At 39.4% G+C, this 18,456-nt stretch overlaps 1 protein-coding gene across 1 annotated transcript; it reads left to right on the forward strand.

The window, feature by feature from the left end:
• Positions 1-9,299: 9,299 nt before the first annotated feature.
• Positions 9,300-13,447, forward strand: LOC110924558. The gene is made up of 6 exons (XM_035986269.1): positions 9,300-9,558; positions 9,676-10,283; positions 10,437-10,872; positions 11,721-12,124; positions 12,476-12,952; positions 13,055-13,447. Exons 1-6 carry the CDS (start codon positions 9,300-9,302, stop codon positions 13,445-13,447), a joined length of 2,577 nt encoding a protein of 858 aa, XP_035842162.1.
• The last annotated feature ends 5,009 nt before the right edge of the window (positions 13,448-18,456 follow it).

The raw sequence follows: 18,456 nt of genomic DNA on the forward strand, positions 1-18,456 counted from the left end.
CCCGCAATGCAGTGTGACAAAAAAGACTCTGTGGGATGAATTGTTAGTTGTGATGGAAGGAGTCTCTGGAAAATGGATCCTTTTGGGCGATTTTAATGCAGTTAGAGATCCCTCCGAAAGGAGAAACTCCAGGTTTAAAAGTGGATGTGCTTCAAGGTTCAACGAGTTCATTAACCAAGGTAATTTACTTGAGTTTGAGATGAAGGGGAAGAGATTTACGTACGTTAGAGAGAATGGTAAGAAGTTGAGTAAAATTGATAGAATCCTTGTTTGCCTGGATTTTTTCAATAAGTGGCCTCTGGCCTTGTTAAGGGCTCATCCGTCTCATTTCTCCGATCATAGTCCATTAACATTAATAGTCTCTGATAAGAATTTTGGTCCGAAGCCGTTCCGTGTTTTCAACTTTTGGATTGAGCAGCCGGGATATGGGGAAACGGTTGAGTCGACGGCTAATCAGTTTTGTTTCGATGGTCCGCCTGACATCAGGTTAACTAAAAAATTCGTTAAGGAAAGCTATCAAATCCTGGACAGGCGATTTTTGTAATAAGGTTAATGAAGATTTGGATAAGGCCATTCAGGAATTGGAGGAGACGGAGAAGACTATGGAAGAGAGGGAGTTAACGGAGGAGGAAGAATGGATCTTTGCTGAAAATAAGAAAGTCGTTTCCGATATTTCTTTCAAAAAAAACTTGGATATCAGGCAAAGGTCGAGAATGAAGTGGGCGATAGAGGGGGACGGAAACTCCAAGTTCTTCCACATGATGGTCAACAACAGGAAAGCCAGAAATCAGATTCCTGGATTGCGTATCAATGAGAATTGGATCTCGAAGCCCTCTAAAATAAAAAAGGAAATTATGTGTTTTTTTAGAAACCGATTTGAGGAGAACTCTCAAGATAGACCTGCCCTTTACTGTGAAGGTCTCAAACGTTTTATCGGAAGTGGAAAAAATAAGTCTGACAGGTGGGTTCTCGGTGGAGGAAATAAAAGTGGCAGTTTTCGGTTGCGGGAGTGATAAGGCCCCAGGGCCAGACAGGTTGAACATGAAATTTATTAAAACATTTTGGCACTTATTTGAGTCGGATTTTAAAGATCTTTTGGATTATTTTTTCGATCACGGGAAGATTAACGTGGGCTGTGGGACTTCGTTCATTACTCTTGTCCCGAAAATTCAGGATCCGGTGGAATTGAACAACTATAGACCTATAAATAAAGTGATCTACAAGACTCTTGCTAACCGATTGAAGAAAGTTATTGGGTCGATTATCTCGAAGTCTCAATCAGCTTTTCTAAGCAGGAACTACATATTAGACGGGCCTCTCATAGTTAACGAGATCCTAAGATGGGGTATTAAGTCCAAGAAAAAGGCATTTTTACTTAAGATAGATTTTGAGAAGGCATATGCCAATGTTAATTGGAAGTTTTTATTATCTTTAATGGCACAAATGGGTTTCCCCGATCGTTGGTGTTTATGGATGAAGGGTATATTGGAATCAGCTAGATCTGCGGTTCTCGTCAACGGTTCTCCTACTTTTGAGTTTAGGTGCTCAAAAGGCCTCCGCCAAGGTGAACCGATCTCTCCATTTTTATTCCTGATTGTGATGGAAGCATTGCATTGTTTGATCAACAAGGCTATAGAGGTTGGAGCTTTGCATGGTGTTAAACTGCCTAACGAAGGTCCGTGTATATCCCATCTTCTTTATATGGATGATGCGATTTTATTAGGTGAGTGGTCAAAAGAAAATCTATTGAATGTGGTTCGTATTCTAAGGATTTTTAATATGTGTTCGGGTTTGAGGATAAATTTTGCTAAATCTAGTATCTTCGGGATTGGGGTTGGGCCGGTTGATCTTGGGGAGGCGGCGAACCTTATTGGTTGTCAGGTTGGGGAAATGTCGTTCTTTTATCTTGGTTTGAAAGTCGGTGCCAACATGAACCGGATTGCCAATTGGAAGCCGGTTTATGATATTTTTGTTGCAAGGTTGTCTAAATGGAAAGCTTCTATGTTGTCTATGGGGGGTAGGGTTACTCTTATCAAGTCGGTTCTTGAAAGCCTTCATATTTACTATTTCTCACTTTATAAGGCTCCTGTGAAAGTTTTAAAGGACTTGGAGGCTAAAATCAAAAGATTCTTATGGGGGGCAAATGATTCGAACAAAAAAATGCATTGGGTGGCTTGGCAGAAGGTTGCATCTCCTAAGAAATACGGTGGACTTGGGCTCAGTAAGTTGCAAAGCATCAACATTTCTCTTCTCGCAAAATGGGGTTGGAGGTTTTTATCGGATAAAGGTACGCTATGGAGAAAAGTCATCGAAGCCTTACATTATACAAGAATTTGATGGGATTATATTCCGAATAGAAAGTCCATGGGTGGAGTTTGGAATAATATAGTTAACGTTCTCTCTAAAACCAAGATTGATGGGTTGCCGCTAAGGAATTTTTTTTAGAAGTTCCGTTGGTAATGGTGTGGACACGGCTTTTTGGCTGGATCCATGGTTGTGCAACGAGCCTCTTAAGGATAAATTCCCGGAGATTTTCAAATTGGAAGTAGAGAAAAAATGCAGGATCGCGGATCGGGTCAACTCGAATATTGGTGGGCAATCGTATGTTTGGGCCTGGAAGAGGCCGCTTGCGGCTGGGTGTGAGGTGAATGAACTCGTCGGCCTGTGTACGCTTCTTCATAACATCACTTTGGAGACTTCGAGGGACTCGTGGAAGTGGGTTGGGACTAAAGATGAGACTTTTAGTGTTGGGCATGTGAAACGTTTAATTGAAAATAATAGGTTTCAAAACGAGAGTCTGGAACTGCAAGTGGATCCCGGCTAAATGTAATATTTTTATGTGGAGAGCCAGCTTGAATAAAGTTGCTACGTCGGAAGCCTTAAAGATCCGAAATATTGTTATAAATGATGATAGGTGTAAGTTTTGCGGTGAGGGTTTGGAGACGGTGGACCATATTTTCACGTCTTGTTTGGTGGCGACCTCGGTGTGGAACCATGTTAGGAGGTGGTGTAAGGTGGCCACGATATTCTTTTTCGAGTTTAAGGACTTTCTTCAAATTCATGAGCATGTCGGTTTAAATGGCCACAAAAAGGAAATCATTAAAGGTTTAATTAGAATTGGATGTTGGTGCATATGGAAGGCGAGGAACGGAGCGGTTTTAACAATAAAGAGGCAAAGATAGAAGATATTATCAGTAATATAAAAGCTTTGGGTTTTCTTTGGTGTAATAGTAGGTTTAAAGGTTTTTCGTGTTCTTGGCTCGAATGGTGTAAATTTGTAAATTTGTAGGGTGTTTTTGGTTTTGGATGCCTTGGTTTTGAGGTTTGCCGGTGTGTTGTTGAAATTTTCCTTTCAAAAAAAAAAAAAAGTTTCAAAGATATGTGAAAGGAATTTCTCAAATAAGAAATGTGACTCTGGCATTACATCAATTAGGACGTAATCAATTAGGATGCAAAAGTGACAAAGACAAACCCGTCTTGTAAGCAAAGATGATTATCAAAACTAGCCTTGATCTGATATTAATTAACTCAAATCTCTCAGAATTTGCAATTAATCTATTCCAAGGTTTAGCATTTTACCAAAAGGTCAAGATCAGTTTTAGACTCAATGTGGGGGATTTATTTCATATGGGTATATTGACACTTCAATTTGCCAAATGGTTGTCGATGAATTTCTGGTATACTGGTAGCTACATGACCCTTTAAAGTGGAGGTAATGACACTTTAATTTGCTAAATGGTTGTTAATGAGCTTCTGGTATATTGGCAGCCTCATGACCTTTTAAAGTGTATGTTCTGAGTTTGAGTTTCGTTTAAAGCAAAATTGCTATGGATTAAGCTAGAGGTCTTACCACAGTGACATTCAAGCAGTGGGTTTCTTCCGGAATGGTGGCGGACCGGTTCACCAACGTCGTCTGCGTTCGCAGATGTGGTTAGCCTTTATGATTTTAGTTGTAGATATCTACATCTTAGACGAATGTTTCAACTTCTCAAGGTTACAATATTTTTTAACAAATTATTAAAATGAAATATGTTGGGCTTACTCCACCCATGATCCAGGGGAGGAGGTAGTGTACATGCAGGGGTAGTCCGTGCTATCCCTCAACTCCGTCTCTGTGATATAAAAATACCTCTTAACTCCGTCTACGTAGTCTATTTTTTTTTTTTTTTTTGGTTTTATACAAAGGATGCTAGGGGTGTATAGAATTCGTTTCGAATTCGAAAAATTCGAAATTCATTTAAATTCGATTCGATTATCAAGAATTCGTTTCGACTAAAAGAATTCGAATTCGAATTCGATTCAATTCGAGTCAAGTAAATCGAATATGAATCGAATACGACTTTATAATTTCAAATTCGATTCGATTTGGAATTCGAATAAATATTATACATTTTTATTTATTTTTTTTATATAATGCATATATAACTTTTATTAAGCTATACTATAAATTATTTTCAAAGTTTTTTTTTCCAAGTATTAAAATTACCCATTACCAAACCCACTACATGGCTCATAACTAAACCTAAGTAACAAATCTATAAATAGATTTATAACCCTAAAAATATTAACTTGTAATGTGTAGTGGTTATTCCCGACTTCTCGTTTTGAATTTTAGACTTATGGTACTTTATTTGGAACTTTTTAATGTGATATCGTGCTTTATGGCTGCTTTAAAATTTATGTTTCATTTTGATAGTTTTTTACATGTTTTTAAAGAATCTGAATTAAATTGAATTTATTCGAATTCGAATTTTAAATCGAATACGAAGTGGGTTTTTTTATTCGAATACGAATTCGAATCGAATTGGGTAAGTTTTAATCGAATACGAATTCAAGGTAAAATAAAGAATATTCGAATAATTCAAAAACACCCCTAAAGGATGCCCCTAACTTTCTGGGATACCCCTGAATTTTTGGTTAGATCCGCCACTGCCATAATGCATGTCATAGAACTTGAGCTTTGGTGTTCCAGCAATTTTGATCATATTGGTGTTGTAATCCCATTGGAAAACAGGTGCCCCGAAGACTAATTCTTTACCGTCTTCATCTTTATCGATCAACCTGTTATGTAGACTTTCTTCCATCAACTTTGGAAGAGCCATGAATCCTTTTTTGGCCAAGTGTGTGGTGTTTTCCTTTTTAATTAGAATAGTTCGATGTAAAATGTAGAATCGCAACAAAGTTAAAATTTAGGGTAAATTACAAATTTTATCATATATATATATATATAGGAGGTTCATTTGAGAAAAAAATTTAAATGAGAAGAAAAGAACAAAGGGTACAATTGTAAAACACTAAATAATTTTTCTCTCATTTCATTTATTATTATGTTTGACTAATTAATTACTCATAAATACTATCATCCTCCACACTAAAATGTTTTACTTACACAAATCAAAAGTTATCATACACGTTTTAAAATTTAGCCTACACATATTGAAATTTATCCTACAAAACTCGTAACTTATCCTACACACCTCGTAATTTATCCTACACTATAAACGAATTTTTATTTTTATTTTTTGAGAAAATATATATTCAAAAATAAGTTACAAATTTAATATAGTTAGTTATTAAAGAGCAAGACTACAAATTAATGATATATGTAAGTTTACCAATTTACCCTTATAGTAACATTAAGTACAAATATTAAATAAAGTCAAATAAAGCATTTCTATTGGTTGAAATCTCTTCTTTTTTCTTCTTATAAATAGTTTCTTCTCATTTGAACCTTCCACTATATATATATATATATATATATATATATATATATCTAAAATCAACAACCACTTATCATCACCACCCTTCACCGCCACCACTACCACCCTTCATCATCTACAACCACCATCATTACCATCTTCCACCACCGTTTCCAAATCAACTCACTAACCTAAAACCTCCAATACTAATAATCCTCAAAACCCCAAAAAACCAACATTTTAAATGAATATCACTATAAAATCAGTCGGTAATTCCAACATTTTAAAATGAATCAACATCGGCACAAATTGTTCAAGTCGAAATTCAAAAAAAAATTACTTTCAATCATAGCATCATCGGTCACCATCCATAACCCACCACCACTCCGGCCACCACCACCTACAACCGCCCGTAACACCACCTTCACCACATTCACCATCCACAACCCACCACCACATCCACCTTCACCATCCAAAACCCACCACCGCTAACCCACCATCACCATCACACCCCACCACAATCCACGTGAAGAGGTTTTGAGAGAGAGAGAGAGAGAGAGAGTGAGGGCATTGGTCTTTTAGAGAGAGATAGTGTGGAGTCATAAGTTACTAAACCCTAAACTCGTTTTTAGGGAAAAAACACAAAAAACTGGCTTTTACCAAACTCAAACACAAGATCTGATGTTTAATATGTGCGCATACTTACCAGCGGACCATCTTTAGAGATTTGTTTATAAGGTTCTCTCACAAAACTTTTAAGGGTTCCTTCAGAAGTCTTTGTATAAATTAACACTATAAAATACGACCTGAACAGGTTGCTAGGAACCCCCGAGTTGGCTGTAAATCCGCCCCTGGAGACAAAGTTAATAACATGCATGTTTGTGATTCAGTCACTTTTACATTACTATTCAATATCCCGTTTCGAGTAAGATTTTATATCAATTTAGAACTTTGTTTGGAAAAAAGTTAATCACTTTGTTACGGAATACTCGTTACAAAGTAAAAGAAACGAAATACAAAACTCCGCAAATAACTTACTTTTAATTCGTATGTGATGATGAAACAAAATTCTAAGAAAAATGTTACCATTAATTGGTATGTAGTGTTGCTTTTAGATTCTGCCAAACCAAAAAAAAACTAAGATAAACAAACGGAATCGAACTCGGATACCTTTTTTAGTGTGATGCTGACAAACTAATGCACCAAGTTGCAGTTTTGCTTTTTCAGTTGAACATTAGGCTTGTGGGTGTGGGTTTGGGAAACAACACGGGGAGCTGACGGGGAACACCGCCCGAAGGTTTGAATTTTTTGTTCGTTGAATAAAGCTACTTAATAAAAAAATTCGTCAATGATCTCTAGATCAAGTGGTGGAAGGCTTGCAGTTCTCTTGAGAGATGCAGGTTCAACTCCCACTTGGTGCAGAGTGAGGCACTGGTGGGCAATGATAGGTGTCGACGAGGGCCCCTTGACTGAGCTCCCTGTCTGGAACGCTCTAGTTAGGCTCCTAAACAGACCTAGATACCGTTCTTTAATAAGCTACATGAAAAAGAGGTGGAAACAGGCATGCCCATCATGTCTTCTCCCCTACAAGGCCATTTAATATCTGCAAGAAGAGAGACGCTGTCGAGTCCTCGGGTCACTGATGACGTCCAAAGGATCTCACTGACGTTGCAATGCCCCTGTTTCCGTCTTCTACAAAAAAGAAAACCGTTAGCCTCGTCACGGAGGGCCCCAGGAAGGGGATCCATGACCAAGCTCCGGCGTGAGAATAAGTAAACTTACCGGAAGTAAATGAGAAGCTTATTCCGACGAGTATGATCGCCGGAATATTCTCCCCTTGGTGTGGATTCTAATAAGTGAGTTATTATGTCGGAATTAATGAGGGTATATGATGATCGGAATAAATGAGAGTGTAGAGCATTTAGTGAGAGTTTTCTTGTCCTTTAAGAGTAGATACTTACCTTCCTTATATAAAGGAGAACGCTTATCTCCCTTGGAAAATGATACCGAGATGATCTAACGGTATCTTACTGTCTTTGGGGGACTCAGACACGTGTCTGAGCCCCAACGGTAAGATGAGGGGCTTCATTTAATGAGGCCAGCTCGATTGTACCATGTTTCCGGCGATCTCTTTCCTCGTATCAGTCAAGCATTTAATGCCCTGCAGCATCCTTGGATCCTTTCTTCTCTGTTTCCCGCTCATTTTATGTGTACAGGACTATTATCAGAAAAAGATGTTAGCCTTGGGCTTTAGCAATCGGGCCCAGACGATAAGAGCCCAAGACGGGTCATGTTGGGCTACCAACCGGCCCGTCGTCAAGTCATCTCTAGTCCCTGGTTCTGAGACTCGAGTCTCATGATCCGGGGCTGTATCATAATTGCTGGTGAAGTTGGTCCTCTTGGGCTACGAGTGTGGGCCCAATGTTAGAGCTTATGAGATCGTTGATATTTGTGCTGGATTAGTTTAATAATAGTTTGTAGCTATTTTGAATGTATAGGGGTTTATTTTGTAATTCTCTAGAAATAGGAATCCTGACTTGGTGTAGTTAAGATTCCAGCAAATTTATAAATTTGCTGGCAAGTCAGGAGTTCACTATAAATACCCCAAGCATTGTAACCTAGCCAAGCTTTTGGCTCCTTGATGAATATTAGTGTTGTTACTTTGTCTTGTTGATCTTGTGCTCAAATCTGATATCCAAGGTTGTTTATTGTTATATCTTATTGTTTGGATTCAATACAACACTTGTTGTATTCATTAATCCATTAGCTTCACCTTCATCTTTGATTCTTCTTGACTTTTCATATCTCAAACACCTAATCAATAGGTGTTATGGGCTAAAACAACCAACCACTGTGATCCGGATACGTTTTGGGATCTATAATTTGTTATCAGAGCCTTTGTGCTATTGGTTGTTGTGTTCTTGTTGAGATTTTTCATTGTTTTGAAGGTTTTTCAAAGTTTCAAGGTTTTTTCAAATTTTTGAGCTTAAAATGGATTGATTTGGTGTGTTTAATCGATAGGTTGTTGTTAATACTTGATTAGGGAGTCATTTTGGACATTTTGTTGCATCAAAACATGGTTTTTGAGCTGTTTTTGAGTGATTAGAGGGTTTTAGTTCGTGTTAAACCCTCTGTCCAGCGAAATTAACTTGAAGCCAACGAACAATATTTGAATGTGGCGAAATTATTTGTTGAAGGCAGCGAACTCAGCGTTGAATATAGCGAAGTAAACCTAATCGTTGGGAGTCTTATCGCATAATCATCAATTTCGCCGACCATTGTTCGAGTGAAATTGTTGATCATTAGCGAAATAGTGTCAATCGTCCCTTGAGCGAAATTATCGAAGGCGACTTCGAGAGCCGTGATAGCGAACCACAGCGTTCTTATCACGGTTATCGGTGAAATTAACCTAACATCTGTCTGTGTTTTGATTTGTCAGCGAAGTTACGTGATCGCTCGTGCAGGATTGCATAACTCTCCAGCGAAGGTAGCGGATTAGCTAGCGAAGGCCTTCAATCATCATCGATCTTTGGCGAAATTAAGTCTCCTGTCAGCGAATTTAAGATCTGATCAGCTCACATTTGTCTAAAACAAGCAAAGATGTCGCTAAATCAACTAAGTCCTATTGCTCAAGCGGAACTTGAAACTGGAACTACCACTCGCCCACCAAAGTTGAAAGGGGCGGTAGACTTTAGTACTTGTAAAACACGCATTCAATCGTTCTTCGAGTACACGGACTACAATCTGTGGCTCTCTGTTACCGCTGGACCTCACATTCCAACGGTAGTTCGAGGAGATGCAGTAGTTGCTAACAATGACGCTACTACCTTCACTGATGAAGACAAGGCTCTCATTCAACGTGATCGTCACGCACACGCTGCTCTAACCATGGCTCTATCAACCAACGATTGCAACATGTTTGAAGAACACCGAACTGCAAATGCACTCTGGAATGCATTAATCGAGTACTATGAAGGAAATGAAGAACTAATCGAAAGCAAGAGAGATATGGTGCAGAAACAATACAACATGTTTTGCGGAGTTTGTGGAGAAAGTCTTTCTGATCACATCAGTCGCTTCTTGAACATGATGACCAAAATGAAGAAGGCAGGAAATCCTGTTACAAATCGTGCTGCAATAAAGAAACTGCTTGATTCACTCCCCAAGGAATGGAGCCTACAATGCATGATGATCAAGAAGGATTTCCTCAACAATCCTAATCCTGTCACTCTGTCAGATCTGATCAACACCCTAAGAGCCTTTGAAATGGATGTTAACAAAAGAGAGATGAACACTGCTGGATATCAACCTAAGTCAACTCAACCTTCAGCTGGATTGAAGAATGTGGCATTTCTCGCTTCATGGGGCGTCACTCCACAAGCTTCTGACTTAATTTACGCGAACGCTTCCGCAAGTGCATCTAAAGCCCCACAACTTGTTGAAAAGACCATCACTGTGGACACTCAAGCGTTGAAAGCATCCACTGAAAATGTGGCACTCTTCAACACATTTCTGAGCAGCTACGAAGCCCTAATGTCGGGGGAACTGAAAAAGGAGATGTTCACTGCTGAAGATATGTATCAGGTTGATCCAGATGATATGGAAGAAATGGATCTGAAATGGCAAATGGCCATGATCACTTTGAGGTTAAAGAAATTTCAAGACAAGACAGGCAAGCGTTTGGGTCTTGGAAAAGCTGGCTTTGACAAATCTAAGCTGAGGTGCTACAACTGCAAGAATCTAGGACACTTCAAGCGTGATTGTCCTCTGTTAAAAGAAGGAAACAGTGAAACTGCTCCTGCTGTTAAGCAAATCACAGTTGAAGAGAACAAAAACAATGCGTCTCCCAGCACGCCAAAAGCTTTAGTCGTTGAAGACTATGATTGGAGTGAGGAAATCACTGAAGCAAAGGAGCAAGTTAACAAAGCCCTGATGGCCAAGATCTCAGGTGAATCATCTGCAAGGCAGTTTGAGAAGCAGACAGCTGGAATTCCGACTGGAGACAATGCTACTGACAAGGGATTGAAAAGCATTCTTACTTCAGTGGAGACTTGTAATCAAGCAGAAAAGCATGTTGCTAAAGAAACATCTGAGAAAGGTAAGGATAAGGTCCAAGCAGCAGCCATGAAAGCAGATTCATCAAAAGAAAAGGCTGACAAGGACTTGGTAAATAGTATTCCACTTAGTTTTAAAGAAAAATTATGCTCACCAGCATGCGTTGATGTCGTGGCACATTACAAATTCTTAAACCTATAATTTGAAAGGCAAAAAGACAAAGCTTTAAAATTTAACAACGAGCTTAAACAGAACGAGGCTGCATATCAGAGAAAGTTGAACTCAACTTTGGCTGAAATGCAAACCCTTAAAGAATTTGTGTTTAGAAAAGATTCATCATTAATGATCTTACAGAAAGATTAGAAAAAGCTTTGAACGAAAAGAACAAACTTCAAATTATAATAGATAAATGGAATGTCAGTCAAAAGGCCTTTACTGACATTAAAAATTGCCAACGACCAACGTTTGTGAAAGACGGGATTGGATATAAGGATAGGCACGGAAATGAAAGAAAACTCTTCTTTCCACCTCACAACAAAAATTACGTGCCTATGCCGACTCCTCATCCCGAAAATGATCTCATAAATGAAAAGGCCTCAGTTGAACAAAATGAATTTTATAAAAATGAGACAACCGCTAACTGTTCTAAAAGCAATGCAGATCCCATTGAGTGTAAAGAAGATGTGTGCGATGAGGATGGAGACTGCGGCGGGTCAAAAATAGGAATTGGATATTCAGGCGACAGTTATTCCACCGTTAACTGGTTCGTCTGGAATTGTTCTAAGAAAAACAATGTTAAGGATGAATGTAATAATTTAAGTAGGATGGATGACTGTAATGGCCAAGTGCCTAAATTTAAATCCTTGGATGACTGTAAGGGCCATTTGCCTACATTTGAGACCCGTGATCGTGAACATTTTGTGTCTCAATGTCATGATTTGAATTATGTGTGTTGTGATGATAAAGTTGCTTGTGAATCTCCTGTATTTGTGCCAGAATTAAAAAGGAATAGCTTTGGAAAATTCCTTACAAAGGAAATTCCTGAATTTATTCCTTCCAGAACAGGTATGACAGAATCAGTAAGGAGCGTCACTGAAGACCAAGATAATGAAAATTCAAGCGTCACTATCACAGAAGACGAGCAAATATCAGAAAGTTCAAGTGAAGATCAAGCAACTAGTGATGAAAGCTTCGAGTGTTCAAGTTATGAAGCTATTGAAGACCAAGACTCTAAAGGCACAAACAAAGATCGAAGCTACAATGAGTCAAATTACGAAGCAAGTGAAGAACAAAGCTCGAGCGAGGACAACACGTCTGAAAACTCATTCGATTCAGACAACGATGAAGAACTTTCAGAAGATGAAAGCAGAGTGGACAAGAAAATGAAGAAAGCAGAAAATTCAAGACTCTCATCACATACATCATCTTCTAACACCAAACGACCCAGACATAAAAGATGCTTTCGCTGTGGTCATTTAGGACATACAACGAAACATTGTAAAACCAAAAAATTTTCCAAACCAGAACATGATTTTCTTACAAACGTCACATATCAATTAAATTATCTTAAGAAATCTGTTAAAAATCTGGTGGAATCAACTGCCTATTTTTGGAAACAAAAAGAGGTCAACGTGGGTCAAAACCACGACAGATTTGAAATGAAGCAAATTTGGGTTCCTAAATCAAACTAATTTGTATATTTGTATATTTGTGTATACCAGAATAAACTCCAGAAATGGCTTCGAATCCTCATGGAATACATCTGGCACGTCGACAGCGGATGTTCAAGACACATGACTGGATTGAAGGAACTGCTGAAAAACTTTCGCTTTATTGATGGTGATTTCGTATCTTTTGCTGGCGACGAAAAGGGAGGAAAGATTGTTGGAGTAGGAGATGTGGTGTCCGAAGCCCTCACGTTAGAGAATGTCAACTATGTTCCTGAGCTGTGCTATAATCTCATGAGTGTCTCTCAAGTCTGCGATAAAGGAATCTCAGTGCTCTTCAATGATATGGAATGCTTGTTCCTGAAGCCCGGTTATGTTGTTCCTGCAGAAATGATCATGCTCACTGCTCCAAGACAGAACAACACATACGTGCTCAACATGAAAAATGCCAAGACAAATGACAACTTGACATGCTTAATCTCCAAAGCTTCAGAATCGGAGTCACTGCTTTGGCATAGACGACTGGGCCATGTTAATTTCAAAAACATGAACAAACTCTCTAAGTTAAACTTAGTTAGAGGTCTTCCAATTAAAGAATTTCCATTTTCTGAAAAATGTATTGCATGCGCCCAGGGAAAGCAGCATAAGAAACCACACAAGTCCAAAGCAGTGAACACGATTTCTGCACCACTTCAATTGTTGCACATGGATCTTTTCGGTCCTATCAGTGTTAAAAGTCTTGCTAAAAGCTCTTATTGTTTGGTTGTAACAGATGATTACTCTCGGTTTTCGTGGGTATATTTTCTTGAAGCAAAGAGCGAGACAGCTGAAGTGTTAAAATCATTCATTCCCCTGATTGAGAACGTGACCAAGCTGAAAGTGAAGTCTATCAGAAGCGACAACGGGTCCGAGTTCAAAATCAGACCTTCATATCATTCTGTGCAGAAAAAGGAATTCATCTTCAATATAGTGCAGCCAGAACTCCTCAACAAAATGGAGTTGCTGAACGCAAGAATAGAACGCTGATCGAAGCTGCAAGAACCATGCTGGGGGACTCCAAGCTTCCAATTATCTTCTTGGCAGAAGCAGTTAATACGGCATGCTACGTTCTAAACAGGGTGCTCATCGTGAAACCTCATGGAAAGACAGCATATGAGCTTCTCTTCAAAAGAAAGCCACTTATAGATTTCTTCAGACCATTCGGATGTTCGTGCACTCTTTTAAACACTCAAGAAAATCTCATCAAGTTTGAAGTAGTGGGCGATATCTGCTACTTTATGGGGTATTCATCCACACAGAAGGCTTACCGTGTTTACAACAAACGAACGAAGATGGTAATTGAATCTTACTACGTTGACTTTCAAGAAGGAAATTACACCAACACCGGAAGTACTTCTGATTGGTTCTATGATGTGGGAGTGATCTTCAACAACTTTGAAATTTTGAAGATTGTACCAGACCATGAACCAGTCGAAGACACTCAAGTTGAACCATTGTTTGACTCGTCTGACATTGGCTTGACTCCTTTCACCACCCGCTTATCCCCATCATCCGCTGATCCTATTCTGGCTGTAAATGAAACAACTGGTGACACTTCGCCTGAGAACACCCAAGGCAATGGTGCTTCTTCTTCACATGCGAATGTGAATGAGCCAACTCAAGAAGATGATCCACCAGTGATTTACGTAGACGAACACTTCACCAACCTTCCGCAGCAGATTGAATCTCTGACAAATGCCGGATACAAGACAAATAGAAATCATCCTCTTGAAAACGTCATCGGCGCTGTAGAAGAAGGAGTACGTACACGCGGGCAGTCGTCTAGCATCAACAAAGGTCTCTTCGCAGCTTTTCTATCGCAATCAGTTCCACGTGATATCGAAGACACTATTCAAGACTCCGGTTGGGTTCAGGCAATGCAAGAAGAGCTGTCTCAGTTCAGGAAACTTAAAGTTTGGGAACTAGTAGATTTACCTGAAGGAAAGTTTCCAATTGGCACTAAATGGGTCTTTCGAAACAAGATGGATGATCGTGGAGTGGTGATCAAGAACAAGGCCAGATTGGTCGTGCAGGGTTTTCGTCAAGAAGAAGGGATTGACTACGAAGAACTCTTTGCTCCAGTCGCACGATTGGAGGCAATCAGAATATTCCTGGCATACGCCTCATATAGAAACTTCAAAGTCTTTCAAATGGATGTTAAAAGTGCATTTCTGTACGGGAAAGTAAAGGAAGAAGTTTACGTATGTCAGCCTCCAGGGTTCGAAGATCCACACTTTCCAGGTCGTTACTTCAAGCTAGATAAAGCACTTTATGGTCTTCATCAAGCTCCACGCGCTTGGTACGAGACCTTGTCCACTTATTTGTTGGAATGTGGATATACCAGAGGGAAGATCGACATGACTTTATTTACCAAAAAGATCGGAGAGGATGTAATGCTCGTGCAAATCTATGTCGACGATATCATCTTTGGGTCAACCAACGAGGCTCTGTGCAGAGAATTCGAAACGGTCATGAAGGCGAAATTCGAGATGAGCATGATGGGAGAGCTGAATTTCTTCTTGGGGCTAGAAGTGAAGCAAAAGGAGGATGGGATTCTTATTCATCAGGCAAAGTACATTCGAGACATTCTCACGAAGTACAACATGAACGATTGTAAAGTTGCAAGCACGCCATTCGCCTCTCAAACAGAACTCACTCTAGATCCTTAGGGAAAGCCAGTAAACAAATCCTTTTATCGCTCAATGATCGGTTCCCTGATGTACTTGACGGCCAGTAGACCAGACATTATGTGGGCAGTTTGTCTTTGTGCTCGTTTCCAAACAAATCCCAAGGAATCCCATGAAATTGCTGTAAAGCGCATCTTCCGCTATCTCAAAGGAACTCCGAAACTAGGGCTCTGGTATCCTAAAGATAGTAATTTTGATTTATTGCATATTCTGACAGTGATCATGCAGGTTGTAAAGTAGATCGCAGGTCTGTATCAGGAGGATGTCAATTCTTGGGAAACCACTTGATTTCATGGCAGAGCAAGAAGCAAACAACAGTCTCCACATCAACCGCTCAAGCAGAATACACCGCGGCCTACAGTTGCTGTTCACAAGTTCTTTGGATACAAAATCAGTTGCTGGATTACGGAATCAACATCATGAAGACTCCTATATTCATCGACAATGAAGCGTGTCTAGGAATTGTGAAGAATCCCATACACCACTCAAGAACAAAGCACATCGAAATCCGTATTCACGCAATTCAAGATGCTTATGAAAAGGGATATATTCAAGTGGTGCCAGTGGATACAACGCAGCAACGGGCCGACATCTTCACGAAAGCTTTCGACAAAACTCGTTTCAACCAGTTGGTAACCTGGTTGGAAATGGTCAATTTCCTTGACTGGAAATGAATCTTGTGTTGATCTTCAAAAAAAAAAAAAAAATTAAACGTTTGTTGAAAGTAAAACAAGTATCGAAAAGCGTTGCTCACCAAAAAGATTTTCTTATTAAAACTTTATTTTCGGGAAAATGGACTCACAAAAATAAAGATTTTAGGGGGGATATATTCAGAAAATCCAAACGATTGCTTATATCTGACTCCTGCGAGAGGAAGTGATAGAAAATTGCTAACACTCTGTCATTTCTTGCTATCACAGAAAACAAAAAGAAATCGGGGTACCAAGCAACGACATGTCGGTAGATTCAGCAACACCAACGAGTAAACTGCTGTTAGGGAGCAAAACATAATGTCTACACAAGAATTCTGGCTTTTCTCAGACATTACGCATCTCAGTGGGTAACACGTTGCGGCATATGGCTTAATGGTCTTGAATCTTGCGTTGATAGATTGCCAAAATCTGAGATTTCGGGTCTTTATATTGGTATTTCATTCGGGGGATATCATAGTCGTTCTTCTGCTGCATCCAGATACATGCTGACCTAGACGCTATGATATTCTTTTAATAATAAGTGCCTTAAAAAAAAAAAGAGGCCAAACCCTTTCTAATAAGCGCCATTTTTGGCCAAAATCCATAATAAGCGCCGTTTTTGGCCACAATCCTTTGATAGATTAGTTTGGCAACTCTGCTGTATGGTGGTACTGACCTGTTAGCCGAACTGTCTGTCTCAGCCCTCGATAGCTCTTGGGATCTCTGTTGTACGAAAGTACAGACCTGATCTCCGTTCTATCGTTGAAGAGAATGAAGCCAATATACTTACCTGTTATGAGGAATCTTTGTGCATACCTTGATCGCGGGGGTATGTCCTGATGTGGGAGCCACGAGGGCGTAATGATTCTATTTTCAATAGCTTGTGTGGGGGCCATCGAAGACTTGTCAATATTACCAAAAACATGATAAAAAGAGCTCTCCGAAGGTATGTTGAAAGAAGGATGCATGGATTTAAGCGGACAAACATACTGACAGTTTTTCTTGTGCCCTGGTTAGTAACATAATAATAATATATAAAGAATTTGGCAAGTGTTGGCAGTATGATTCTCTGCAGGTAAGTTCGGTGAGCGTCAGATATTTCAAGAAAATCTGCATTAAATGGATCCTCCCAAAACTAGAAATTTTGAAGTTCGGAGTAAAATTGGCCCAATTTTTAGCAATATTGTAAATATTTCGAAATAAACAGCTTTTTAAACAAAAATGGGCACGTTTTTCGAGAACGTTTGAAATCAACAAGCGAAATTAAAAAATGTTTGAAATATAGATTTGGGCGGCGAAATTAAGATGCCAGCGAATTTGTAATTTCGCTGGTTATTAGAATTCGTATATATATATATAGATATTTTTTTAACCGTTTGTAATTTTTTAAATCTTTCACCCCAAGCAAACGGTTTTCATCTTCTCTGTTTATCACCAAACATCATCTCAAATCAACATAAGATTCACTTTCAATCAAGATCATCAGTATGGTGAAGAATCTGGAATGGGATAAAACGCTTAAGCACAATCAAAGCATAAATCTAGATGAAGTGCCTACTGATTTTGAAGATGTAACCAGATGGGTGCGTACCAGCAGGATCGGACACGCTGTGGAGACATCCGTTACAGTCTACCCCATACACATTCAAGACTTCCGGCAAAACGTGAAGCTAGAATCCATCAACAACAAACCATGGATAGTATCAACCGTTCGCAACAAGAGAGTGGAGGTGACTGAAGACAGGATTCGCCGAGTTTTAAAGTTTCAAGACAGTAATCAGGATCCGTTAAGTCTAAGTCAAGATGATATCCTCGATGGTTTTAAAGGAATGGGGTATGCTGGAGACTTCCGCAATAAGAAAGAAATCAAGAGAGGTGGACTCACCCGAGATTGGAGATTCATTGTTCATGTGATCTCTATGAGTCTAGCTCATCGAAAAGGCGGATTTGATGGATTAAACCTGGAATGGTCGGCGACCATGTTGAATTTATGCCTAAATCAGAAGTTCAACTTCTCGGGCTTAATATTCAACTACATGCGTGAAAATGCAAACGGAGCTACGTGGGCGATGTACCCTAGATTCATTCAAATGCTTATCAACGATCAACACAAGGATCTCCCGAATGATGGAAATGTTTACAAGTTTCATGTCCCTACCAGCCGACAGTATACTGAAATAAAGACCAATGAATGGGTGTTGCTACATGATTGGATGTACAGAGCAGAAAGATTACCAATTGTCAAGGTAGCTTATCAGAAGTACAAAGAGGGAGTAAGAGAAAAACAGCAGAGAGCTGCTCAGGCTCAAGCCGAAGCAGCTGCAAGAGAAGAACGCAGTAAAGGGAAAAGAAAAGAAAAACAACATGCTGAAGGGGAACCGCCCAAGAAGAAAAAGACAACAGAAAGCTCTGAACGTTTCATGGGTGCAAGCATAAGGGCAGCTGAATCTGAAGAGCAGCACCGCCAACACATCAAAGATCTGAAAGCAATTCACGTTCTGCAAGAGAAGGAGAAAAGAGAGAAGAGTTTAAAGCGTAAAGAAATATCTCCCACAGAAAGGCCCGAAACGATACCTGACGAAATTCAAACAATGAATGAATTTGTTGATGCCATACT

Source organism: Helianthus annuus, chromosome 17 (assembly GCF_002127325.2).
Source record: "Helianthus annuus cultivar XRQ/B chromosome 17, HanXRQr2.0-SUNRISE, whole genome shotgun sequence".
Lineage (NCBI taxonomy): Eukaryota > Viridiplantae > Streptophyta > Magnoliopsida > Asterales > Asteraceae > Helianthus > Helianthus annuus.